Raw genomic sequence first — 24,985 nt, 5'->3', positions numbered from 1 at the left:
TGTGCCACATAGCCATTTCAGAGCTAGGCTTCAGCCCAGAAAGTTCTTCACCGCACCGCCGACCCCCTCGACGTCGAGGAGGAAGGTGTCGTGCCCAAACAGGCTCTGGACCTCGCTCAGCTCGTGGTGCTCGACCCGGTCGTTGCCGGCCCGGCGTAGCGCCTCGGCCACCTCTCGCTGCTGCCAGGCGGGGAACAGGATGTCGCTGGCCACGCCGAGGACCAGCACGGGGTGGTGGCGCAGCGGGGCGAGGCCGGCGACCAGGTCGGCGGGGGGCTGCTGCGGCTGGTGCGGGGGGAAGGTCTCGGCGCTCAGCGCCGAGAGCATGGGCGTGTCGGCTACCGGCTGCGGCTGTTCCTCGTAGGGCTTGTCCGGGAGGGTGAGGCTGCACGTGGGCGCGCCGCCGGCGGTACTGCTGCTGCTGCTGCTGCTGCCAGTGGTGGAAGAGGAGGATGGGGAGGAGGAAGGAGATTTGTCTGCGGATCGGGAGAGGGCGGCCAGGCGTTCGGCGCGGCGTTGGGCGGTGGCGAGCTGGTTGGCGCGGCCGAGGTCGAAAAGGTCCATGGCCTTGCTGACGTAGAGCAGGCTGTTGGCGTCGTAGGTGAGGCAGAACTTCTCGCCGGCGTGGTCGAGGTAGGTCTCGACGAGGAAGTCCGGGCACAGGGCCGGGGGCATGGAGGGGTCGGCGCGGCGGCGACCGAAGCGCTGCTCCCACTCGGGCCCGGAGCGGTAGGTGATGGTGGCGATCTCGCGGGCGAGCTTCATGCCGACGTGCGGGGGCACGCGGCCGTAGTAGAAGCCGCGGTTCCAGTTGGGGTCGTTGAGGATGGCGCGGCGCTGGACGTAGCGCATCGCGATGCTGTACGGGTGGCTGCGGGCGCAGGCCGAGATGGAGACGATGCGGCCGACGCGCGAGGGGAACTCGACGCCGGCGGCGAGCGACTGCATGCCGCCCATGCTGGAGCCGACGCTGGCGTACAGGACGTCGACGCCGAGGTGGTCGAGCAGGCGGAACTGGGCGCGCACCATGTCCTGGATGGTCAGGATGGGGAAGCGGGTGGCGTAGCGCTGGCCGTCGAGCGGGTCGATGCTGGAGGGGCCGGTCGAGCCGTAGCAGCCGCCGATGACATTGGTGCAGATGACGAAGTACTTGTTGGTATCGAGGGCCAGGCCCGGGCCGATGAACTTCTCCCACCAGCCCGGCTGCGGGTTCTCGGCGGTCGAGTGCGCGTGGGAGGAGGCGGAGAGGCCGGTGTGGAGGAGGATCACGTTGGAGCGGGTCGAGTTCATCTGGCCCCACGTCTCGTAGGCGATGTCGAACTCGTGGAGGTGGCCGCCATGGTCGAGCAGGAGAGGCTCTTTGCAGTGGTAAACCTTGGTCACGCCGACGGTGTAATGCGGCTCCGGGCCGCTGTTGTCGGAGCGCGCCGACGCCTGCCGCTCGAGGGTTGCCGACCGGTTTTCGAGGGCGTCGAGACAGGGAAACTGGATGGCCGGGTTGGAGGGCGCGCCGCTGCGCCGAGGTGGTTGCCCGTGGAGGCACCGCCGGGCCGGTGCCCTAGGAGCGAATTGCTGGCGGAAGCCGGGTCTCCGGGGCACGTTCGGGATTGGAATGCCCGGAGGGGCCAGAGCCATTGTCGCGGGAGCAGCCGTCGTGGCCGCAGTGAACCGCCGGGTGCTGGCCGGCGCCGCATTGCAGCAGACGGGCCTCACGACGGCGCCGCTCCGGAATGCCACGGCATCGGAGACGGCAGCCTGTGCATGGCGCAGGGTCGACGCTGCTCGGCGCGACCTCATTGCTGGGGTCCTCCTGCGAAGAGGATCCGAACCGTGAGAGGGAAAAAGGCAAAAGAAAAAAAAGGAAAAAAAAAGAGGGAGAGAGAAAAAGAAGGTATGTCCGTAGGCGAGCTGTCTTTCTGGCCTCGGCGCGGCCGCGCAAGCGTTGTCGGTGCACAAGGAAGGTTCCTGGAAAGAAAAGAATGAGTACGCGGTATTCCGTAGTTAACTTACTATGTAGGTATGGAAATCCCTACCTCCATACACACTCTGCCGCCATGTTCCGGGCAACAGCGGCCGTTGCCGGCGCCGTGGCCCGGGGTCGAGCACTGCGCTCCGCTGGATGTTCACATTCACCACTCCACGCTGCGGGTCTGCCCGTTTTTAGCGGAATTCGTCATTTCACGTGCCGTCTTGGCATCTTCAGTAAGCAAAATTACTATGTAGTGTAAGCATGCAAGGTGGGTCCAAACCAGTGGGCGGCAGCAGCAGACCCTCTTCATCCCCGCGTGTATTACCATACGCAGCACGGAGGAGGAGGGTACACTACGGAATCAGTGCATGCCATCTGGTCGCAAAGGGTGGGGGTGATGTCACTGAGTGACGTGCCCCTCGTGCGCGTTCCGCGCTGTTTCAGCGAGCAAGGTCCAGAGTGTGTGCGCATCAACCACCGCGCTGCTGCCTGACCATCGCATTCTGTAATAGGAAATAACCTGTCCGCTTCGGTTTCTCTTTTACGCAACTCAGGTTTCTTTTTGCGAATGCTCTTCGACACCAGAATCGCCGCAACCCTCGGCGCCTCGCTCTTGGCCTTGCACACGTATGCAACTTGGACTCGAAAGAAGATGACTACTGAGAGCACCACCGCGGCGCAGGGTCCCTATGAGCCTAGCGTTGCCGATGTTCTCGTCACCAAGGCGATGCTGTGCAAGGCCCTTCGTCTGCCCCCAGAGATTGTCGATACCATCGTCGACCATGCCGAGTACTGGCCGCATACCACGACCCGGGTCGACTACCCAAACGACAGCTTGATCGCCCGTGGAAAGAATAACTTTGGAAACAGATCCGCGACAGAGAATGTCTTTCTCGTACGTCTCCCCTCTGCCCTACTGCCGTCTCGGCTCTGTTGAGCAATGTCGCTCACTGACAAATTCGGGACCTAGCTTCGCTCCCCACCGCTCGGTTTGCATAACTGGAACCGCGTGTCCCGAGGCATGGGCGACACTCCCATCCACAGAACGGTGCCGAAACCACGACCGCCGGGTCAGGAATTTTTGGTCGACGACTTCCAGGAGCTCGTCGCATCACCCATATCGCTGCTAGCGCACCCTTGCCGCCGCATCGTCTTTACCATTCGCAGCCACGACCAAGGCTGGGGCGGCGCGCCTGGGGACCACGGCACTTACAACGGCTCGTGGACCTGGTTCGAGGCCGGGCTGGAGCGCTGGTGCAGATCGAGTCCCTCGCAAATAAGCTCGGCAGGCGGCCAACCGCCGCAGCAGCCTGACCACGGCCCATCACTGAAGCTGGATGACCTATGCACCGTATATCCAGAGGTCGAGTGGCAGTCGGAGGCTCAAGCCTACGTCTTCAAGCACGACCTCCTTGCGCGAGAAGAGTACAAGGTCCAGTGTAACATCACCGCGCAGAGGGAAACGCAGACCCACTGCGTCGTCTGGAGTTACACGGACGACATCGATCCTGAGCGCGACCCCGAGGCTGCCACCAGGCTCGCAGAGCAGGGCCGCGGCAAGGCTACAGGAAACGGCAAATTTGTGCGCGACCTCAAGCTGGGCGACATCGTCACCCTCTGGGCCAAGGCGAGATTCCCCGGCTGGGCCAACCACGTCGAGTCGGTCAGGATGGACGTGTATTATGCCGTTTGAGCAGCAATCCTCATAGCATCATCTCGCGTCGAGAAAGCACACAGTTCCTTGCCCAAGGCTCTCTCTCTCTCTCTCTCTCTCTCTATAAGACACATAGAACCTCTTGTGCACAAAGCTCGGAGAACTGCTTTTGCCCATCGCGAGACATGCATCTGCCAGCCGATGCAGAATCCCGCCACAGCTTCCGGAGGTACGGAGTAATCTGTACTAAAGCAGACCTGGGAACAAGGAGGCCAAGCAGGGCAACGTGCCAAACAAACTCAATTCCTTGGTTACACGGGCACTCTGTCCCCTGAAAGCAAAGGGTTGACTTCTCTCTCGGTCCGGGCGGCCGTGATCACAACCGCTGGTCTCCGACTCGGCGGTCCGAGTCAAGATAAGGCGGGAAACAGACAACCAACCGTCTCCGCTGCCCGCAATCACAGAACGTCAGCTGGGCTCAAGCTGTCCACCAATGTTGTCTGTTCCTCTCTTTCACCCCGAGCCAAGTGAGTCGCCTTAATCTGCATCGTGGAAGTGGCGCGGTCGGGGTGGGATAGGTGGTGTCACGACCGGGAGGCCCAGACACTGTTCTCCATCCGCAAATTCTGATATAGACTAGACCTCAACCGCTTGAGAGGAAACAGAAGGGTTAGTCGTTGGCATACATGTATTTTCACCAAAAGGATGAACCATGCTTTGACCATATTCCGTATCCATTCCTCATCTTGCTGTCCTCTCTCCTGTGGCGCTTCGCGTGCTGCGGGTGTGTGTGTGATGACGGAAATAGCCATGCCCTTCCCCTTTCCCGCTCTGCCATGCTTTTGGTCCCGCCGCTCCGTTTCATATTTCTTCCAATACAAACATAGCAAAACCAGAAACCGCAGCCATGGTATCCCATTCTATAAAAAAAATCCATGATGCGCACAGAACCTATATGAGAGAGACACGACCGCTCAGGGTGGGGAGAAGAGGGACTTTTTGGAAACAGTCAAATCCTTTCTTTCTCCCTGTTACACAAGACAAGAACCAGACACATTGAAACATGTCGGTGACTGACCGACCACCCGAGCCCGCTCTGCCGGGTCGCTCCCTGCTGCGGCCGCCGCTGCTGTCGCCGCTGCCCGGAGGGACTCGTTCGTGACCGCAAGCCGCTGCGCCGAGCCGAGTCGAATCTCGTTCCCTTGCCTTGCCCAGCATGTTGCCATGGCATCTCCGTTGCTGACCCCACCAACCCCCTTAAGGCCCGCCCGTCATCGCTGATATTCCTAACAATTCTTCGCTTCATATCTAATCGCCGCGAAGCGATAACGCTCGATCTTCTGGGTCACTCAGGTCAGTCGGCGGCGTCATTGTTGCCGTCGCCATCGTCGTTGTCGTCGCTCCGTGGTTCATAAACTGGAATGGATGCCCACGCCCCAAGATAGAAACCCTCGCTCAATGTATGCCAGTCCAAAAAGCAACCAGCCCGCATGCCCTATGATAATAAGAAAAAAAAATCGTACACTTTCCGAAACTCCAGACATTCCCAGCACCGCACCCAGAGCCTTTTAGATGCAACTCCATGCAGCATAGCATAGCACAAACGGCCTCAATCAGATGGCGAGATCCTGAAGGAAAAGGAGCTGTCCAACAACGACAACGACATCAACAACGGCGACAACAACAATAACAACAACGGAGGCGGCCTCAAAACTAACGAGTAATGGCCGTGCAAACTGGTAGGGTTAGACCCAAGCCGCGGGTACCCGCGTATCCAAACAGAAGCCACCTAGTCACTGGGGCTTTTTCTTTTTTTAGCGGCAAGGGGAGCTGCTCGGCGGGACTCAAGCACGACAGCGCATCACCACCCGCGACAAGGGAGACTCGTTCAGCCGCCTTTCCTGTCGGCATCATTCTTGGGGGGCGGCTCGCTGTGGGGCGAAAGGCCATTGCCATTGGCGGCTGCTCCCGCCGCGTGCTTCAGATCACTAACACCCTTCTTGCGGGACTTGGATTTCTGCCATCCGCCGAAGCTCTCTGTCTGGCTCTTAGCAGCGCGGACATGTCCGTTCTCCCTTGCCAACCCGTTGATTCTGTGGTCTTGGGCTGGCGATCGGACCGTGGCGTCTTGCTGTGATTGCTGTTGCTGTTGCTGCTGCTGCTGCTGCTGCTGCTGCTGTCTCGCGGGAGGACCGTTCGGTGACCTGTTGCCACTGTTGGAGGCCTTGTGAGCAGTTTTTGGAAACTCTTTTGTCGAGGGAGCCCCTGACGACTGAGCGACGGGCGATGGCTCAAACTTCCGCGGGACCGTCGGCGACGGGGTGCGCTGCTCGTAGACGGGGGAGAGGTGCGGCAACGCTTGCTGGACCGGAAAGTCGCCCATGGCTAGATCCAGTGGCGCCAGCGGCTGCCGAGTATGGACCCGCGAGAAGCCCGCGATGTTGTTCGGGTCCCCGGCAACGGCGGAATAAGCAGGCTGAAGACCCATGGCAACCCGCTGCTGGAATGACGCATCCACCATGTTAGGAGGCATGGCAGATGGCGAGCGGTTCGTTGAAGAGCCATTCACAATGACGGGCCGCTGCGAAGCGGGCGTTGCCTGAGGCTCGGCGCTGCTGGATGACGGGGTGGTGCTGTGCGGTTCTGGCCACGAATTGCCGGGGCTCGCACCGTGAATGTGCAGGGGGCTGTCAATGTTGATGTCATTGGCAGCGAGGACTTCGGCGGCCGGTGCAGGGTAGGCACCCCCGGGAGTTGATGCCGGTTTGGATGCGGTCCCGTTAACCACCAGCGGTTTGGACGGTGGTTTCCCGTTAGCTTGAGCTAAACAAGGTGCCGAGAGCGATGGCGTGGAGTTTACGCCGATAGTAGACACAGTCCTGGCATGCCCCATGGGCGATGGCGACCGCGACGTCCGCTTGATCCTCCGATCCAAGATGGACTGAGGAAGCTGGTCGGTCGACAACCGGCGACGTGCTCCCCCTCCTCCCTGGCTGCTCTGGCTACGCTCGCCGGATGCAACTCCATTGCCGGCGTTGCCGTTACTGGGGAAGCCATTCGCTTGGCGGCTATGGTTCGTGTAGTCGTTCACATAGTACCCAATGTAACGGGGACCGTCGTCCTGGGGTGGCGAATCTGACGACTTCGCCGCCGCGTCGTCGGATCCTCCGTCACCAGCTTCGTCCACGCTGTAACCGGATATGTGCATGCCACCCATCTGGCGCGAGAGCGACGCGGATACCCCATGATAAGACGACTGACTAGATGTCGAGTATGGGCCCGTAGATTGCGAAGCGGCCACGGGGGTTCTCGACGCTGGCTGGGATTGCGACCTAAGGGCACCGCTGCCAGACGACGTGCTGGAATCACTCGTGGGAGGGTTCCGGTGGAGGCTCCTACGGAACTCGGGCTGCCCGTTGGATGGCGGGGCCGCCGACGCCGGGGACGAAGGGTACGTGGTGAACCCCGGATGGAAGTAGGGCGTGTGCTGGATGGGGAATCCAAAGCCGTACATGAGCTCGGGCCGGATCGGGGCTGTCAGTGGAGGTTTGTCGAACGAGTTGGTGCGGGATCTGTCCGTTGCCGAACCGTTCTGCTGCATCCGCTGGGCGTGGGCGAGCACTTGTTGCTGGTTGAGCTGCGTGTACAGCTGGAACCGCATCGTCTCGTGCGCTAGCGCATTGAGCGACGTGGTAAAGATTTCCTGAGGCACGCCGAGCTGGGGATTCTGGGCCTGATACCACAAGATATCCTGGGGACTCAGGGTGGAGGGCACGGATCCCGGTGTGAAAGCCTGGCTGTTGTCGTGCGTGACACTCGACGAGGCCCTGCGATTCGCGTTGCTATTCCGGTGGAATTGCCGGCTGCCACGGAACCCGCCGCGGCCGCGGCCGCCACCGCTCTGTTGTTGCGAGGAACTCCTCAAGAGAACCGGCCTTGGTGCTGATGCCGGCTTCTGCCATATCCTCTCCTCCTCTTTGGGAAACACGTACTCCTCACAGCACTCTTCAAACTTGCCTTCGGAGATGAGGTCAAACGCCCTTCGCAATTCCAAATGTATCCCCCGAAAGGACGTGTCGTCGGCCGTGTTCCCCAGGTTCCGTACTGTGTTGAACGGCTCCTCGATGCAGAGCGCGTTGTTCGATCCAATATGCCAGTTCTTCTCCACCTTCGTCAGCAATTTGCCCATCCGTATTGACAAGGCGTACTTGTCGTAGTCGAACTCATGCGCGTAGAACCGAAAGAACTGGAACAGGAGAGCTGCCAGGCTGTCCTTGTTCTTCGAACCGAAGCCGCGCAGCTTCGGGATGTCGTCGGCAAACTCGCTACGTGTTCCATCGGGCTTGAGGAGCTTCAGGTTGTGGCGTTGGTGGAGCGCGGGGAGCACCGGAGGATCGCGTAACTGGAGGAAGGCAATGATCATGCAGATCCAAGTGTAGGAACTCAGAGTCCCGCCAAACGCTGTGTGGCAGGTGTGAGAAATGGTTACTGGTCATCGTACGTCGGGGATTTAAGTTTGGGGGCGGCGAACCTGCATCATTGATGACCCTCCTCCGCGTCCAGTACTTCACGATGATGGCCAGGGGCCGCACGCGATCGTCTATGCTGACGTACGTCCTCACCATGCGGGTGTTTTCGAGGGCCAGCGTGTTGTTGACGTTCATGTCGCAGGCCAACTTCAGTTCGGGGTCCCAGATCTTCACGATGGGCACCTTCGCCGACGAAACGCAGACAACCTTTTCCATGCCGTCTGGATTCTTGTCAGCCATCCGCAAAAACAAGGCAAAAAAGCGAGGGGCTCGTACGTCGTTCCAAAAGTTCTGCGATCTGACAAACACTCTCCAGATCCCGCCAGGGGGTGGTGATGCAGATGTCCACTGCAGCATGTCAGCGTAGGTTAAAAGAAGAAAGGCTGCTCCGGGACGCCTACCGTCAGAATCGTCGGAGCATAGCAGATTTCCTGATGACCCGAAAAGGTGTACCCGAATATCGTGGCCCGGCCACTCATCGTTGAAGAGCTTCTCAAGTTTGCTGACCAGCTTCCGCCGGTTCATCTCGATGGCCTCGGTGGGCAAGAGCCGGTTAAACAGCTCCCGCATGTCCCTCTCGAGTTTCTCTTCCTCCTCTTTCGACAACCTGACCTTGATCTTGTCCGGATCGACCTTCTCCAGCTTGTCGGTCCCGAGACTGTAGGGCATCCTTCGGCGGGAGTGGGGAATTGCGGTCTCGAAGCGGCATCCACCAAGCCTGGGAGGGAGAGGGCGGAGAGAGGGCACGTTCCCGTTCGTCTCGGAGTAGGCGGAGCGCGGAGAGTGGTTCTGCGTGGCGCCGGGGGAGTGTTCGCGGGACTCGAACGAGAACTTGCGAGGATGTTGGTGGGGTGTTGAGGGCACCGAGCTGGACTGGGCAGCGGCGGCGGGGGGAGCGCTCTGGCCAGCGGAGGACGGTAATCGCGCGGACCCGTCACGGCTCGCGGGTTGCTCGGATGACTTCTTGGCCGACATTTTGGAGGACGGTTCCTTCCCCGATTTCACAAGCGCGCGGTCGGCGATCTCTGATGACTTCGGCGCTCTATTCCCATGACAGCTTTGCGCGGCCGATTTCGTGTGCGAGTTATCCTTGTTTGACACCTTGGAAGACGACCTCGACCGCGTGGAGGCTTTGGCCTGCGGCGAGGAAAGCACGGGAGGCAGCTGCGGGCTCTGTAACCCTCCTCCACCGCCCCGACCGGCCGAGACGAGCTTGTTGTACTGGAGAAGCTTGTCCTGGTAGACCTGCTGGGGGAAGAGGATGGGGAGCAGCTCGAGCTGGGTGCCAAAGTAACCGGGGGAGGATTCCGACGGAGCCGTTGGTTTGAGCCTCGGAGTCGCAGACGCAGAAGGAGTGCCCGACCAAGCGTGGGACTGGTAATGATGCTTGAGTTCAGCCGTGGCAGGCTGGCCGTCCATGAAGTTTGAGGGCGGTGCACAGCTCGACGTGCGCTTGCTGCAGACTTGGCTCGGGCAAGTGGCGTGGCCTGACGCTCGCGATGCGTTGTGATGGGAAGGCGATTGACCGTTTCTGACCGATGCGATCCTGGGGTCGACGCTGCGTTCAAAGCGGGAAGCCTGGGCTGCTGCTACTTTGCGAGCCAAGCCCGTGCCACACGGAGAAGGCTACTTGACCAAAAGGAGTTCTCCTCAAGGGTTGGCAATATCAAGCCAATTGGCCCGCCGCTCCACAACCATCCACAGCAGTCATCCGGCCAGTCAGACGCAGAGTCAGCCCCGCCAGGCCCCCGGCGAAAACCAACACGCCTCGGAAGATCGCGCGAGATTCCCCAGTTCTCAGAACCGCACTGCCGAAATTCGCACAGAACAACTTGGAAGCGTGAAAAAAAAAAAAAAAATAGGGTCATTCCAAGGCCAGATTTGTCTCCTCCTTTCTGTGCCAAAGTTATACACTTAAGATAGCGTCACAATTTGCACGCAGCTGGATGATTCTTGGCGCATTGCCCCGGCTTCTTTGTCCTTCTTGTGGGCGATCCTCGCGTGAGCCACGCCGTCTTCCAAGAATCAATCTTGGTACCCGAGTCAGGCAGATATCATGTGCAGATGAGCTGTACCAGAGTAGTTTTCTTGAAAGAGGCAGGTAGTTCTGGTGACTTTCCATATCTTACCTTCCCACTTGCGCACGCAAGTGGTGTTCCATTCGAATCACTATGACTTCCTAATTAGTAAGGCAGAGCGCGGTTGAGTTTCAAGTAGCCCGGCTCCTTCCTGCAATAACAGTATGAACCTTGGCTTGTTTGAGGGTCCGCCGACCCGAAAGGGGTGCCCCAATTGCTAGCAGGAACAGGTACGCCTTGCCCATCTCGCTTCTCTGTTGTACCTCCCTTCGGTTACTACTGCTTGATCTCCAACTACGAAGCACTAGTCTAATCGCCCACGGACTAGGATGTGGAAGCTAGCCATACCCCAAGGTAATTAGTGTAGTCTCATTGCGGCTCACACTGTGTGTTCACTCAATGCTGCCGTCGTCGCCTTGACCGAGAGCAGCGAGGACTGTCGTTCATGACTGGTAGCAGCAGGATGCAAGGCCTGAACCCCCGCGGCTAGCCTTCGCCCTGGCAGCCGGGGTACGGAGTACCTTGCTGGCAAAGCCGTCATGCCACTGGCCCAAACCATTTCGAAAGCCAACCACGTGTTTCTTCACCGTCACAGAATCGCTCAATCATTGCACGCGAGCGTGACAGCTACGAACGCGTCTCAGTAGCTCTAGCAGCACTAGTGTGCTCGTACCTGGACGACCTCATCTTCGACCTCAAAGCTATGATCTGCATATTCAATGCCACCATCAAAGATGGTCCGACTAAATCTAGCCGGTCGAGTGTGGGAAGCATCGACTCCCTGCCAAGCAGTATCCGTAAAGCAACGGGCCCTTCACCTTTAGTATTCCAACGGGCTCAGTTCATCATGTGCGGCGAGTGCGGCCCCACCGTGCCTGGAAGCTGCGATGCGTGTTTGCTGTGGAATTTCTTCCCGTCCTGTCCGTCGCGCGTCCATGCCCCCCGTCCCAGGCTTCTCTACAACTAGTGCACGGAGTAGCTGTAGTGTGCCCCCCGCCTCCCCCCGCAATCGACGGCGGCAAGACATTGGGATCGGGTGCGAATATACATTGTATGTCCTGCGCAATGCTAGATTGGCACTGCACCCTCTCGCTCACCGAGTCTATGAATAGTGTTGTGTAATCCAGTCGCGCTGTCCCTTCGATACGGTGCAAGTGAGTGATGTGCTCCCAGGCCAGCAAGCTCGTTCCCCATCCTGATCACGGGAGGCCACCGAGTACGGATATAGAACTGCGACCAAAGGAGGATACGAGGAGTACCTCCGTACATCAGATGCCACCTTCATATATTTCCGACTGGTGCAAAGTAACCCAACACGTCTATTTCTGTTTCTAGAAAACGGACTGATCGAGATGTTCGATGCTTTGGGTATTTCCCATTCGTGGTTGACCGGAACCAGGTTCACCAAACCCGACAATGTTCCTTCACTTACCGCCGGGAATGCGCCGATGGGACCTGTGAAATGGCTACTGCCGAGCATGCATATATATATATATATATACAATACAGTATCCGTTGACTTCTAACCCTTTGCGGAGCCCATCGTCCGCATGTTCTTCGGGGTCCTCAGGTCCGCGACCGCAAGCGCTTTAGGAAAAGCGTGGTTCCAAGCCTTGGGCCCGAGCTGCGGTCCTGGCTCAGGCATGGATGCTCACTTAGCAAATCTAATACGAGAAACATTAGTGCACATCTCGCCTAGGCACCGTTGTTTGTTGGTTAGAGAGGCTGCAGTGTTTTGCGAGTCTGCGAGTGCCAAAACGAGATGCTTTCCTTGTTCTGAAATAGAGAAAAGAACAGGAACAAAAAAAAAACAAACTACATAGGTAAAATTAGGGACAGTTTCGCGACCAGCGCTGTTTGCATTTGAGGGGTGATTGTGGAGGGGAATGGGAGCTAACCTTTTCGATCTTCTGGATCTTCCAGACAGCTAGAAACTCTATCCGCCCTGTCGATGAAAATATACCACATTTCTTTACACGTAACCAGGATTGCTACCTATTAAGACAGGCAACCGTATGATTGGACTTTTTTTTTAAGAACATTACTCCGGTACTCTGGAGGCACATCACCGCTCATCCCGCAGCTCCCACCATTCAAAACGGGAGGGAGGGCTGAGAGGTGTCTGGGTTCCCCCTGGCGCGGGGAAGCTGACCACGCGGCTGGGCTGGACATGCCTGGGCCAAGGAACGGCTCGCCACCCATGGCCACGCAGCGGTGGAGCCATGGTCAGCAGGGCTTGCTGCTGTGGCCTTCTGAGTGGCTGCGCGAAGGATCCAACGTAAAGGGTCCAATCGGGAGTTAAGGGTTCCTGGAACTGACGTTTACGGGCATATATATATCTTGCTGTTCGCAAAATACCGACGGGAACTACGAAGGCGACAACTACAAGCCAACAATCAACTTCTCTACCCTTTCAGGACGACGGGAGAAGCCGTGTTCCAGGCCCTGGTCTCCGGAGACGGAGATCATACACCGGTCGTCCAGGATAATGGAAGGTAAGGCTGAAGGTAGATGATACGCCTTGTCGCCGCCGTCCGAACGAAGGGTTCGGAGCTCGAGCGCTCTGCGCCAACAAACCGTCCGCATCACGAAACTATATAGGAGCCTAAACAAGATGATCTCGTGTTCGGCGAGACTCGCTTTGAGGGCTCCCTTCCTCGTATTTTGTAGGCGGGCATTGGTTCGTGCATTCCGCGTTCCTTCCCTCGTCGACATGCCAACATACCCGGTCCTTTGTTGGTGACGTCGTGAAGAAGAACCTCGAGTATTGGTCGGCAAGGAAGCTCTCAGCATCTGCCAATCTTCTCCAAGGTGCAATTGTCATCGGCGAAGCGGCCATTTCCGTCACAAGCCGGCCAGCTTTCATGCGAAAGTCGATGCCAGCCGCTTTGCAGAGAGGCCCGTTAGCAGATCACAGCCCTCCTCCGAGGCCGTTCATGGTGATGCCCTCTCCGCTCACGAAGCAAGGGAAGGAGAACGCGCTGTAAGTCGTCCCCTGGGCCAGACTTGCAATTGGCCCCCACGGGCGCGTTGAGGATCCTGCAGACATGCGGCGTCCCGCGGTCGACAAGGGCGATGAGTAGTTCGGCGCCAGGATTCGGAGTCCGCGTCGTCCTTGGCTGTGACGTCGTCGACGTTGGCGCTCGTGATGGGGGTTGGCGCCGAGCCCGATGGGGAGCAGAGAGGCGACAAGGAGAAGTGTGAGCCTCGTGCTGGAGTTCTTGGTTAGGTATGCGTTGCGACGGTGAAGGCGACCGAAAACGGGTTGTTTGCTTCACCTGGTCACGAACAGAGCCCGTGCATGTTTATATCGCCATCTTGCCTGGCCGGTGGGTTGGCCTCGAGGTAAAACGGCAAAATCTGCCCCGTCGCGTTGCCATCATATTGTCCCAAGCATCCGCCGAAATGTCTTGCATGTGAGTCTCGGTTCGTGCCAGCGTAAACCGGTTTCGATTGACCGCGATGCCAAAAAGCAGGTACTTCTCTGAAGTCTTGCGAGATTCAATGTTGACCACGCTTCCCCAAAGTGCGTTCCTGGGCGATTTATTGCCTGCAACCTTACCACCCACCTACTAGTGTAAGTAAATGGCGTGATGAAGGCCGCCATGGCCGGATTGGCAGTTGCCTGATAGGCCTGGTTCATATTCTGGCCCGGGCTTGCCATTTGATACGCCATGCCAAGAGGATCCTTCTTTTCCGGCAGCGAATGAAGCTCGGGGGTTGAGCTTGCAAGCATTCATCCGAACCATACAACGGCAGGCAGGGCTTCCCAAAGCACACCTACTAGAGTAATCCGTACCTTTAAGAATGATTGCGACCTAGAGAGCACCGGACTGGAGAAAATACCGGCCCAGCCGAGGGCCGTGATCTGCTACAAGTATGTACTTCAAGCAGGTGCTTCGCGACCTTTGCTGATGCCTTGCAACTCGCGCATCTCTGTTGCTCCCCTCTCCCGGCGCGGTCATTGTCGAGAGCGCACCTCGACGATTCAATAGCTGGACCAGCATGGCCACCGTGACGACGTCGGCCCATCTAGACCCGGCGTGTTTTGCACCGTCGAACCTATGGTTCGAAGTTCGCCCGCCGGGTTACTGGTGCAACACCTACTACCCGCCATTCTCGTCGCGCCCGACGAAAGCCGTCACGCTCGAGAACTGTCCCTTTGCGCGACTGGGCCCCGTCACACTCGAAAACCCAAGCACCGATGCCTTTTCGTGCTACGCCTACGCCCGGGAGACGCCCTCCGGCACCGCATACAGCGATTGTCCCGAGGGCATGACGGTTGCTGAGACCAGCACGATCCCGTGGCTTGACGGGATCACTATTGTCGGGTCTACCTGCTGTCCAACGTGAGCTACACATAGTCCCCCCCCCCCCCCCCCCCTTGCAGGGGCGGCGGGGTATGCAAGGGACTGCAGCGGCTGACTGACGGTGACAGTGCATATTACTTTGGCGTGGGCAACACCGTCCCGACACCCGTCCCCAGCGTCATCGGCGGTACCACGTACCCCGTCACTTATACCACCGTCGGCATGTGCAAGGCCGCCTCCATTAAGGAGTTCTCGGATCAGCAGGTGACCTTGACGGTCAAGACCTCGCCGCTCTCGACCACCGAGGTGACATGGGACTACGACCACGACTTCCTCGTCGCGGAACCGGCCGTGATTCTCAAGTACCTCTACCCCGACCGCGCGGCCGGCACGACTTCGACCTGCTACGGCGCCTGTCCGACCGAGTCCAACCCGCTGAACGGCAGCCCGACGCCCACGCCAGCCCCGACGGGCACTTACGTCCCGCCCCTCGAGGCCCCTGTCACCCGGTTCACGCCCGCGGCGTCCTGCCTCGACCAGTCCAACCTCTGGCTCGTCTCGGCCAGCTGCTACCTCTACGAGAACGGGGACAGGCCGCCCTGGCTGGACTGCACCTACACGGGCGCCGGCGAGCCTAACCCGTGGGATACGGCATGCTACCCGACCGACTCGTTCGTCTCGAGCGACGGCGGGCCCAAGACCTTCTACTCGGCCTGCCCGGTCGGGTACACGCCCGCGCACTCGCACACGGACAAGCCGTTCGACCTCCCGCGCTACGCAAGCTGCAAGACCGAGACCTTTGACGTGTACGCCACGGCGCAGACGTGCTGCCCGGCCGCGTTCGGGGGCGACGGCGACGGCGGCGGCGGCGGCGGCGCCGTCCCCTTCACCTACAGCCTGCTCAGCACCACCAAGACGGTGCATGACGGGACCACCCAGGCCGTCTTCGTCTACCCGCTCCCGTGGTGCGTCGCGACTGGCATGTCGCAGCTCGACGGCGAGACGGTCACGCTGGGCCTGTACAGCGACTCGCGCGTGTGGGACCGCCGGGCCTGGGCCCGGGCCAAGCGGCAGGGCGAGACGTACGGCAGCACGACGGCCGTCTGGGACGCCGCCCGCGACACCCTCTTCGCCCAGGCCCCGCAGGTCTCGTGGACCGTCTTCCACGGCACCTACACGTGCTATGAGGGCTGCGACGACTACTTCACCTACTCGTACGGCAACACGGATCCCAACTACACGCCGGTGCCGGCCGAGGCCCTGTCCCAGCGCGAGGACGATCCGGTCTCTGAGGAGGAGGGTGCTGCCGAGGTCTCGACCACGGCCTCGATCGCCGCCGCGGCGCCGGTGGCGGGCATGGGCAGGGGAGATGTCGTCCAGGCCGGGATGCTCTCGGTGGTGGTTGTCGTGTTGACAGTCGTTCATGTCGCTGTCGGGGCCTTGCTGTGATTGAGCGGAGAGAGAGTGTGTGTGTGTCCTCTTTTTTTTTTTTCTGCTCTTCTCTCACACACATCTCTTTCTCCCTCTGTGTATGTGTAAGTGTGTATGTCGAGATCTCGGGAGTGTGCCTCCTCTTTTCTTCCGCGATTCGAGTGCGCATTTTCCTACCTACCTGAGCATACGAGAGATGTTTACGAAAGAGCCTTGCTAGTTGACGGAATGAGCTGAACCCTCCCCCTACTTGGTGTTGTCCCTGAAGCCTGGATGAGCGGTATTCCTGAGATTCGGCGCGGCTTCTCAAACCGCTGATGCGACTGTGCCGCCGTCATCAAAAAGAAGTAGAGTTCCTGCCAGCTCGACCCGTACCAAGGTCGCGGGCATCGTATCCATCTAAACAGGCCTGAAGCCGCACGGGCTGTGTGCTGTCAGATGTTCCCTGGGAAAGAAGGAGGGGAGGAAAAGGGAAAAAAAAAGGGGGGGGGGGGCAAAACCAAGGCATAAAGCACTGGAACGGGTAGTGTGTTGGGTGTCAGGCGGTGCGCGCCTCCTGTTTTCTTAAGTGTCTTTCAAGCAAATCACTTATTGGCCGTCAGCTCCGGAAGAGTTGGCTCCTGGGCTAGGATTGGTGGGCGAGCGAGCGCCAGCGGTGCGGAGGTCTGGGAGAAGAAGCTGTGTTTGTATGTGCTAGCTCCCGTCCCTCATCTGCCCAACCGGCAACAATCGAGACGAAAAAAAGACAAAAAGACAAAAAGACAAAAAAAGAAATTCAGACGTAGTCAAACCAGAGGTACTTCCCGACACTTCGTTGTGCGACCCCAATTCCTGATCACCTCACCTCGCCGGCCTTAACTGCTGTGGTTGCGCTTGCTTCGGCTGACCGATTGCCGACCGAGTGGGTCCGGGCACAGCAGATGTGGGGCCATCGCAGCGGCCGTCTCCGGAGCTCCGATTTGGAGCCCCGCAAGTCCCGATCCGATGTTGCAGCTTTGACAGTAGCCGCCACAGGTGTCAAGTTCGCTCGCCGTCTTCCAGAACGATGCGGGCAAGGACGGCAAAAGAGTTGAAACGAAGCTTCAAGTGAGACGGTCTCTCACCGGTAGAGCGCCCCTTTTATGGTTCACCAGAGGCTGACTCGCACTTGCGAAGCGGCAAGTTGCCCCGGCCTTGCTCCCTCATCAACTCAATTAAATAATTTGACTTTGGATTTCTTGAGACTCAGAGATTCTGCTTTGTACTTGTCGGCTGGTTTTTTGATCCATGATTGAGTGGGTCGTTTTGGACTGCTCTGCCTCGATTTCGCTGTTCCCTTTCCCCCCTCGTTTACGGAGTACACTATATGCAGTCCGCCTTTATTCTCCGATCTCCCATGTTTGCCACCCGGCCCCTTGAGCAGCGGGACACATCATCTCTGCTGCGGACCCTGCACGACCCTGGCCGGGCTGAATGTATGTACACACCATACGGAGTAGTAGGTGCATTACTCCGTAATCGCGTACAGAGTCGCGCGACTCGGGTGGCTTACGCGGTGGAAACGGCGGTGAGTCCCACTTTGTAGGGGACATCCCAGTGCCGGCCAACTCGACACTCGACCACCCAAACAAATGGCAGCCGAGACGCTCGGCAGAAACCTCCGCGACAGTGGAGAGGTACGGAGGAGCTTCTCCTTACGGGGAAAGCTCCAGATGGTTCCCCCCTTCTTAGGGCCCCTCTTCCATCTGCGGCTTTCTGTGCCGTACTATGTATACATCGCCCATGGCATTGCGAAGTACGGACGTACGCATACAGGCAGCCGACGGCACGGCGGCGGATAACGCGGAAGCCAAGACTCTTGGGTCGTCCCAAGTCCAGCCGCAAGACCCGTCTCAGTATCCACCGTCGCTGGCCCATCCCAAGCACAACCAAGCACAACCAAGCACAAAGGGTCTGCCCAGGGTGGCTTGGATCTGCCAAAGTGGGCCGAGAGTGGGACCCGAGAGGTCGTTGCCCGACCCGAGCTGCGGCGATGCCCAGCGGGATGCGGGGTGCGCAGTGTGCTAGCAGTTTGGGCGCCTACATCCACACGAAAGGGAGGGGGGGGGGGTTCTGAAGAAGCCCAAGAAGCAGAGCCACGACGGTCTCTCTCAGATGGAGCCCGTTTAGGAGTATATAAAGGGAGGCGGGCCGACATGGCCATGTCCACTCAGCAGTCCCTTGGTCTCCAACAACGCGAACAAGAACAACCCCCCTTCTTCCATCCTCCAAAGGCAACTCGCTCTCAGACGGTGCACCAATAATAACATCGTCAACACATCATCCACCATGACTTTCCACAACATCCACGGCGGCAACAACCACCCTCAGGGGTACGGCCAGGGAGAGGCGGCCTCCTACTATGCCAGCGCTCAGCAGCAGCAGCAATACCCCCCGCAGGGGCAGCCCGGCCGCGAGTCTTATAACGCGCCCCAGGAGGACGGCCAGGATGGCGAGCGCGGCTTTCTGGGCGCCGTGGGTGGCGGTATTGCCGGCGCCGTGGGCGGTAACAAGATCGGCGGCAAGCTGACGGGCCACAGCAAGACGAGCAGTACGTGTTACCCAGTCTTCCCTTTTCTTCTTCCTCGGTAATATTGTTGTATGGACACAGGCCTAACTGGTCGCAAGCCGTGATCGGTGCTATTGCCGGTGCCATTGCCGGGCACAAGATCCAAGACGGAGTGTCGGATTGGAAGGAACACCGGGACGAGGAGAAGGAGAAGAAGAAGAAGGAAGAGGAGGAGCGCAAGCGGAGGGAGGAGGAGGAGCGGAGGCGCAAGGAGGAAGAGAAGCACCACCGCCCGCAGCACCACGACGAGCGCCGCGCCGACCGCGGCATCAGCTACGCCGGCGGCTTCAGCGGCTCCTCGCGCGACATCCGCCTCGACGCCCACGGCGAGTACCTGCTGCACGCCTCCTGCCAGCGCCTCGACGGCTCGTACCAGGCCAGCAGCATCAGCCTGGCCAAGATCATCGAGAACGACCAGGGCAGCTTCCGCTGGGTCTCGAGGCACAACAACAACAACAACAATAACAGCAACAGCGGCGCCCAGTCGACCGTCACGGTCCAGCCCGGCGACACCCTCCGCCAGATCGCCGCCCGCTTCGGGACCTCGTTCGAGGAGATTGCGCGCCTCAACAACATCGCCAACCCGGACCTCATCTACCCCGGCCAGGTCCTCCAGGTTCCCGGCCGCGGCAGCAACGAGGGCAACAACAACAACAACAATAACAGCAGCACCCTTGCCTCCTCGGCGCGCAACCTCCGGCTCTCCGACGGCGGCAGCCGGCTCGACGGCGAGCTGCTCCGCGACGGCCGCTGGATCGGGAGCTCCATCATCCTGGACGAGAGGATAAGCAACAACAACGGCACGCTGACCTATATCGAGTGAGATCCGGAAAAAAAAGAAAAGAAAAAGAAAAAAGAAAAAGGGGGGGGGGGGGTGGTGTACACACGACCATGTACATGCCTACATGGTACATGTGCTTGCTAGAGAATCCGATCAACCAACGGACACCGCACTGCCGGCGCTATATTGGCCATCAGGTGGAAAGAGAAGAGGAAGAAGAGGGAGGGCTTGAAACAAGAGATAAAATAAAATAAAAAAAAAGAAGAGAAGAAGTCTAAGATACCAATGTAATAAGAATGAAGAATCCAATATATAATTCGTTGCCAAATCTTCCAGCCTCTCTCGTGTTCTGATTCCCAAACCCCATACGACTCCGACTCCGTACCCTTCTCGCTCACTCAATCCCTCCTCTCGTTTTCAACCACCACGTCGTCGTCCTTTCCCCCTTGTTGAATCCATAGGTACTCCGCCGGGACCGCCTGGTCACCCTCAAGATTCTCCTCTATCCGGCCATTCAAACCTTGCACCACCCCTCCTTGAGGTTCCTAGACAACGAGCAACTATCCTGACAAGGGGGAAGGTTTGCTCGACGCCTAGGTCTAGAAGGCAGACTGCTCCGAATTGGCACCTTGGCATCACCAGGGCAAGGTTATCTGGAACAAAATAGCCTAAGGGACGACGAGATGTATATTAAGGGTAATAACCCACGGGTAGAGCCACTAGGTAAGAGTGTATAGATGGTGTGAAGTGTCAACGAGGGATCTTGCATGCAGTGTAGTGTCGGAAATAGAGAAACGCAAACGCCAAACAATAACCCCAGAGAATCCCGCCAACCATCCACCCTCTCCCGGTTCAAAATGGAAAATGTGTCTCCCAACACCCCCTCTTCCCAGATGAGAAATTGCGCAAGCTCGCCCAATCCCTTCCCTCATTGTGGTGAAAGCCCGTCCAACCGCCACTCCGCTCCGTAATAACCTGCTCCGTTCCGTCTTCGCCAAATTGTGCCAAAACAAGGGGTTTTGACGCCGTCCCATCCCGTGATTGTTCCCTATATATCAACGCAGCCGAAAGAAAGCCCATGGAGACGTAGGCTGTGAGCTTGGTTCCTGGCCTTGCTGGTTGATCAGTCGTCTTGACAAGCGCCTCCCCTTCAGTCTTGTTGCTTCCTCGCAGCCCAGGCAAAACAAGGGTAGGTGAATGCCAACACGCAGTGGACTACCGTCCATGTCCGGAAAACTTAAACGTGTTGTTGTTGTCGCTTGCCATGTCGTGGTGGTCCCCGGGGAAGACGCTCCATGCCCATGTTCCAGGCAGTCAAAGACTGGCTAGGCGCCCAAGACCGACCAACGCCAATGCACTGCAAAACCAAGCCAACCGCGACAATCCCACTGCCCCGTAATGCCCATTCCTCCCTTCCGCAGTTTTCCCAAAATTCCATCTCTTGTGTGCGCAAGCAAGCATGAATGATCAAGGCTCAGGCGCCTGCCTACTCCCGCCGTGCCGATCCCAACAAAGTATGCCAGCCCTTTGCCCGAATCAAGGAAAAAAAAAAAAACAACCAACACCATTTCTTGCTTTTAACCACGCCACCCTGTTGATGTCCGTGCAACCTTGCTCAACCCGCGCCATCCTGATAAACGAGACTCCTAGGACTCCATATCCGAAACGCTACCCTGTGTGTTGCCGGTGCAGGTGACAAACCAAATGAAATTTCAGCCCCAGACACTCGCCTGAACACCGCCGAGACCAGGCTTGCTACCCCAGCCGTTGGGGCGGGCACCCCAGCCGGACAGACCAACATTGGCACCCTCAGTCGCCGGCGCCGACGTGTTAGGGGGGGCGGCGCTGCCCGAAGGACCGCTCTCCTCGTTGCCAGATGCGTTGTAACCCTGGCTAAGCGGGGACGCCAGCGGCGTGGTGGACCGTTTGTTCAGGGCAGGATTCGCCGGGGCGCCAGAAACGGAGGGCCGGGTGCCGATAGGAGCAACCGAGCTCTGGGAAGGCTTGCTGCCCGGAGCGCCCTGGCGGGGCGGAGACCCTCCCGGGGACGAGACGCTGGTGCGGTTCGACTGCTGGGCCACCGTCGTATCAAACACGCCCTTGCCTCCGGGGTTGGACTGAGGGCTGGAGTTGCTGTTAGCTCGGGCTTGCTCGTTGGTTCCAGCGGACTGCGACCCCTGGCCGCCTTCAGCAGCAACTTGAGCGCCCGCGTCAGGGTGGACGGGGGGGGCGCGTCCGTATTCGTAAGCCAGCGGGGAGTGTCCGCGCAGACCGGCCGGCCCAACCTGGGGTCCAGGGAGACCGGGCCGCGGAGTGCCCGTTTCATCAACGTAGCCGGCGCCCTCGGGATACGGGCCCTCTCCGTACAAGGCGCTACGCTGCTGAGCGATGAGCTTGCGGCGATCCTCCTCGGACAAGCTACCCGGGCTCATGGTGCGATCCGGCTTATTGCCACCGTACGACATATCGGCAAGAACGGCTATGAAGAGAACTCAACGTTAGCCTAGATTCCTTTGACGTTCTTGTCTTCTCGTAGCCCAGCAACCAGTAATAGATATTTCCGCCAGTGAGTGTCCATCTTTACAATTCAGAGAGCACAGGACCATTGGGCGTCGAACCGCACTTGTGGTGCAACATCGGTTGGAAAAAAGAAGCGCTTTGACCTCCGGGAAGGGCCGGAAGCAGCTCTATGATTTTTGTTTTCTCTGGTAGGAAGACTGATGCTATACAGAAGAGGGCGGCCTACTTCGGTTGTATTGCTGCTCTTGATGGTAATTCCGCAGGTCGCGCTCCCGCTGGGCGGCCGCCATTCTCCTCTTGGCCTGAATCATCTGTTCCGCCTCGTTCGAGCCGCGCGAGGGCTGGTGCCGCTGAGAGGCGTAGAAGTTCTGCAAGTTCGCGCCCGGGTGCGGGCCGCGGGCGTCACCAAAATCGGCCATGGAATGGGGACGGGAACCGGGGGCGGCAGGCGGGCGTCCTTCTAGCGTTAAAGGGTCAAAAGGTCAGTCGGTCGGGCTCGTCGATGGCGGCCCGGCCAGTCCCGGGCATACTTACCAAAAGCTGGGTACATTCTGATAGGACCAGGATAGGGTAGGGACTCACGACGGGCCCCGGGACCTCCAAACATCTTTCCGCTTTTTACGAGGTTGTCGATGGCTCGGTCGACCTCTGAATATCAGTCCGTCAGTCAGCGCGCCGTGCTTCCTCTCTAATAAAATGACACAGCATTCTCGGCGCCTGCCTGCCACTGGCCGATTCCATCTTTGCGTGTCGTGACGGCTGCGTCGGCCAGGGCGGCAGCGGCTGACTATGGATCAAAAGCGCAGTGTGCAATCACATACCCTCGAGTTGGTAGGCGAAGGCGGTCGGCTCTTCGCGAGGGACGGCGGAGCTAGCACCTGTTCGCCGGAACCATGTCAGCCTGGACTAGGTTACCCGACGCGTCTAATGGGGGGACAAACCCGAACGAGCAGGCGGCGGGGTCTGGTGGTCCCAGCCGGACTGGCCCGAGGAGGGCCATTGCGAGGGCTCGTAGTATCCCGACATGATGACGAGTATCTGTCTTGAGGCGTGCAGACCGGAAAGCCGCAACGATTATGGATAGCGCTGTGTGTTGGAATAGGCGTGGAGGATTCCGGCTCGACAGCTGGCTCTGCAGCCGATGATGTTAGCACACGCAAGATGCAATGCACGCAGTGGGCGGTGCGCTGAGGCGACGCGGCAGCGGCATGTGTCGGGCACAATCGCTTGCTGGTTCTGCGGCGCGGTCCGAGATCACCGAGCTTTGGGAAAAGGGGGGGAGGGAGCTGAGGCGCGCGAAAGTTGATGAGAGTTTGGCCGGCCGCGAGTGTGGCGCACCAGCAAAGCAGGGGGGGAGAGAAAAAAAATAATTATTCGGGGCTTTCCCAGTGCTCCCCAACGTGCGTGGTTTTCAAGTCGCACTTACCGCAAGTCAGGACTGCCCTTTTTGCTCAACAAATGGACCCAGACAGATCCAGGCGGAACAGATTGACAAGAGGACCCCAAAAGGAAGGGAAAAGGGGGAAGGCAGGAACTTCGGCACGCAGCTCAATGCGCGGGCGGTTTTTTTTAGTCGCGAGCCAGGAGTGGAGGGTTGGCAGAAGGAAAGGACCGGGGAGATGGAGGTTCTTAGGCCCGGCCGCAAAGGACGGGGACGTGGGTCGATCTGCCTGACGTGGAGGTCGCTCTTGCGAAAAAAGGGTACGATCCCCTTTTCGGCACGTCGAAGGCGCACGGGAACGGCAACACACGGAGCAGGGTCCAGAGGCGGGTTCAGCACGCCAATACCCCCAGCAAGATTGCTGCGAGGAAAGAGGGATATGGATATGGACAGTTCAACCCAATTTTTTCGAACCAGTTTGTAGCTCTTGCCATCATCCTAAGTAGTGCACTACATGCAGTCATTGGCGCTTTTCTAAAGAGTTCGAAAATCTGGCACCTTCCAGCAAGCATACGGCGCCCAACCCACAGGCCCAACCCATCCTCAACAGTAACAGGCCACAATTCTTCCAAGGTCGCAGGTCGTTTCTTCCAACAGCCAATCCCAGAACCTGCCCAGCAGGGATACCGATTTATGGGACGGCTAAGCACACTGTCGATTCTGCGGCGACGACGCCGGCAAGAAGGGAGGTTCTGGTGTAAAAGCAACGTCGGCCGCGTCGGCACGCAGCGACGAGAACACTATCGGGGGCCTGCGGGATTCGACAATGAGACCTTTTCGACGGGCGCGTGATGGTGGAAGAAACAGCTGGCCAAAGCTCCAATGGACCCGTTTCTTGGCCACGGAGTTCAGGTCTGGTGCGATGGGGATCTGCAACCCTCGTCGGCAAAGAAAGGCGACGAAGCAAAGGTGACGCACAGGAGCGCACTCTCAGCATCCACCATTGAGGGGCCGAGCTTGCATGATCACCTGCAGTGGTTGAGGAGGCCCGAGACCTCGACGCCGATGGACCGGTGCGGATAAGGCGGGTGTGAACTACTGTACATACATATTTTTTTTACATTATGTTGGGGGGGCACATCAGGTTGTTTGAGGTCCCGCGTCCATTCGGAACTCGGCAGTACTTGTAAAGCACAGGCCGATAGCGGGAGGTTTGTTGGAAAAGCGTTAGCGAGTGGAAAGACGGAAATCGTTACACAGTAATCCGGGTCTTTCCTGCTCGGTTGCAGCCGACGATGACGGGAGCGTTTTGGACGTTTCATTACATCATCCGCCACCTGGTGGTTTTCCTCTGCTTTCCATCCCGTGCTTAGGCTTCAAGGCGCAGTATCCGTCTACACCATTCTAATGTAATCTGTACATACATAGGTACATACAGCGTTGAAGCTGTCACAATAGACCCCCACTGTTCGACAACGATGGTTCCGCAGCTGTCCAGGGTAGTGTACACTAAGGAGTGTATGTAGCGGAAAGCCAGGGGATTGTTGCAAGGGTAGTGTACGTTACGCTTACACTACATTACGCGCACTACTCTGTATGTAATCCGTACGGTACATACATGAACGTCAAGGGTGTCTGGTTCAATTTGGCACTCCACTACGGGGTGTACGGAATACCGTCGTCGCTAATATCTAGTTGCAAGATTCAAATGAAACGTTATTTTAAAACGTTCGGTTTATATATGT

General features: G+C 58.6%; 7 protein-coding genes across 7 annotated transcripts; 4 read left to right on the top strand and 3 right to left on the bottom strand.

The window, feature by feature from the left end:
• Window positions 1–30: 30 nt before the first annotated feature.
• Window positions 31–1,797, bottom strand: MYCTH_99838 (homoserine O-acetyltransferase-like protein; the record flags this gene model as incomplete). Its single annotated transcript, XM_003659776.1, has 1 exon — window positions 31–1,797. The coding sequence occupies one exon, from the start codon at window positions 1,795–1,797 to the stop codon at window positions 31–33; it is 1,767 nt and encodes a 588-aa protein (XP_003659824.1).
• Window positions 1,798–2,423: 626 nt separating this feature from the next.
• Window positions 2,424–3,995, top strand: MYCTH_2297284 (uncharacterized protein). The gene is made up of 2 exons (XM_003659775.1): window positions 2,424–2,864; window positions 2,940–3,995. Exons 1-2 carry the CDS (start codon window positions 2,538–2,540, stop codon window positions 3,660–3,662), a joined length of 1,050 nt encoding a protein of 349 aa, XP_003659823.1. The 5' UTR covers window positions 2,424–2,537; the 3' UTR covers window positions 3,663–3,995.
• Window positions 3,996–5,220: 1,225 nt separating this feature from the next.
• Window positions 5,221–8,869, bottom strand: MYCTH_2297281 (uncharacterized protein). The gene is made up of 4 exons (XM_003659774.1): window positions 8,554–8,869; window positions 8,429–8,500; window positions 8,155–8,359; window positions 5,221–8,084 (listed from the first exon to the last, which is right to left on the bottom strand). The coding sequence occupies exons 1-4, from the start codon at window positions 8,629–8,631 to the stop codon at window positions 5,512–5,514; spliced, it is 2,928 nt and encodes a 975-aa protein (XP_003659822.1). The 5' UTR covers window positions 8,632–8,869; the 3' UTR covers window positions 5,221–5,511.
• Window positions 8,870–12,430: 3,561 nt separating this feature from the next.
• On the top strand, window positions 12,431–13,217 carry MYCTH_2107298 (uncharacterized protein; the record flags this gene model as incomplete). Its single annotated transcript, XM_003659773.1, has 3 exons — window positions 12,431–12,508; window positions 12,620–12,725; window positions 12,901–13,217. 3 exons carry the CDS (start codon window positions 12,431–12,433, stop codon window positions 13,215–13,217), a joined length of 501 nt encoding a protein of 166 aa, XP_003659821.1.
• Window positions 13,218–14,037: 820 nt separating this feature from the next.
• Window positions 14,038–16,149, top strand: MYCTH_2297279 (uncharacterized protein). Its single transcript, XM_003659772.1, has 2 exons — window positions 14,038–14,579; window positions 14,669–16,149. Exons 1-2 carry the CDS (start codon window positions 14,236–14,238, stop codon window positions 15,987–15,989), a joined length of 1,665 nt encoding a protein of 554 aa, XP_003659820.1. The 5' UTR covers window positions 14,038–14,235; the 3' UTR covers window positions 15,990–16,149.
• A 2,036-nt stretch (window positions 16,150–18,185) lies between these two features.
• On the top strand, window positions 18,186–19,662 carry MYCTH_110674 (carbohydrate-binding module family 50 protein). The gene is made up of 2 exons (XM_003659771.1): window positions 18,186–18,540; window positions 18,618–19,662. The coding sequence occupies exons 1-2, from the start codon at window positions 18,279–18,281 to the stop codon at window positions 19,379–19,381; spliced, it is 1,026 nt and encodes a 341-aa protein (XP_003659819.1). The 5' UTR covers window positions 18,186–18,278; the 3' UTR covers window positions 19,382–19,662.
• A 1,381-nt stretch (window positions 19,663–21,043) lies between these two features.
• MYCTH_2297273 (uncharacterized protein) lies at window positions 21,044–23,637 on the bottom strand. The gene is made up of 6 exons (XM_003659770.1): window positions 23,286–23,637; window positions 22,801–22,991; window positions 22,681–22,737; window positions 22,394–22,507; window positions 22,086–22,316; window positions 21,044–21,818 (listed from the first exon to the last, which is right to left on the bottom strand). Exons 2-6 carry the CDS (start codon window positions 22,883–22,885, stop codon window positions 21,052–21,054), a joined length of 1,254 nt encoding a protein of 417 aa, XP_003659818.1. The 5' UTR covers window positions 22,886–22,991; window positions 23,286–23,637; the 3' UTR covers window positions 21,044–21,051.
• Window positions 23,638–24,985: the final 1,348 nt, after the last annotated feature.

The sequence above is a fragment of the Thermothelomyces thermophilus genome, chromosome 1 (assembly GCF_000226095.1).
Source record: "Thermothelomyces thermophilus ATCC 42464 chromosome 1, complete sequence".
Lineage (NCBI taxonomy): Eukaryota > Fungi > Ascomycota > Sordariomycetes > Sordariales > Chaetomiaceae > Thermothelomyces > Thermothelomyces thermophilus.
Note: the sequence above shows the minus strand (reverse complement) of the source record. Positions and strands in the feature narration are given on the sequence as shown.

Coding starts and splice junctions, on each gene's coding strand:
- MYCTH_2297284 (XM_003659775.1), top strand. CDS start 2,538: ATGCTCTTCGACACCAGAATCGCCGCAACCCTCGGCGCCTCGCTCTTG. Junction 2,865..2,939: donor CGACAGAGAATGTCTTTCTC/GTACGTCTCCCC, acceptor TTCGGGACCTAG/CTTCGCTCCCCACCGCTCGG.
- MYCTH_2297281 (XM_003659774.1), bottom strand. CDS start 8,631: ATGAGTGGCCGGGCCACGATATTCGGGTACACCTTTTCGGGTCATCAG. Junction 8,501..8,553: donor ATGCTCCGACGATTCTGACG/GTAGGCGTCCCG, acceptor GACATGCTGCAG/TGGACATCTGCATCACCACC. Junction 8,360..8,428: donor CGCAGAACTTTTGGAACGAC/GTACGAGCCCCT, acceptor GGCATGGAAAAG/GTTGTCTGCGTTTCGTCGGC.
- MYCTH_2297279 (XM_003659772.1), top strand. CDS start 14,236: ATGGCCACCGTGACGACGTCGGCCCATCTAGACCCGGCGTGTTTTGCA. Junction 14,580..14,668: donor GGGTCTACCTGCTGTCCAAC/GTGAGCTACACA, acceptor TGACGGTGACAG/TGCATATTACTTTGGCGTGG.
- MYCTH_110674 (XM_003659771.1), top strand. CDS start 18,279: ATGACTTTCCACAACATCCACGGCGGCAACAACCACCCTCAGGGGTAC. Junction 18,541..18,617: donor GGGCCACAGCAAGACGAGCA/GTACGTGTTACC, acceptor ACTGGTCGCAAG/CCGTGATCGGTGCTATTGCC.
- MYCTH_2297273 (XM_003659770.1), bottom strand. CDS start 22,885: ATGTCGGGATACTACGAGCCCTCGCAATGGCCCTCCTCGGGCCAGTCC. Junction 22,508..22,680: donor CTTCGCCTACCAACTCGAGG/GTATGTGATTGC, acceptor ACTGATATTCAG/AGGTCGACCGAGCCATCGAC. Junction 22,317..22,393: donor CAGAATGTACCCAGCTTTTG/GTAAGTATGCCC, acceptor TAACGCTAGAAG/GACGCCCGCCTGCCGCCCCC.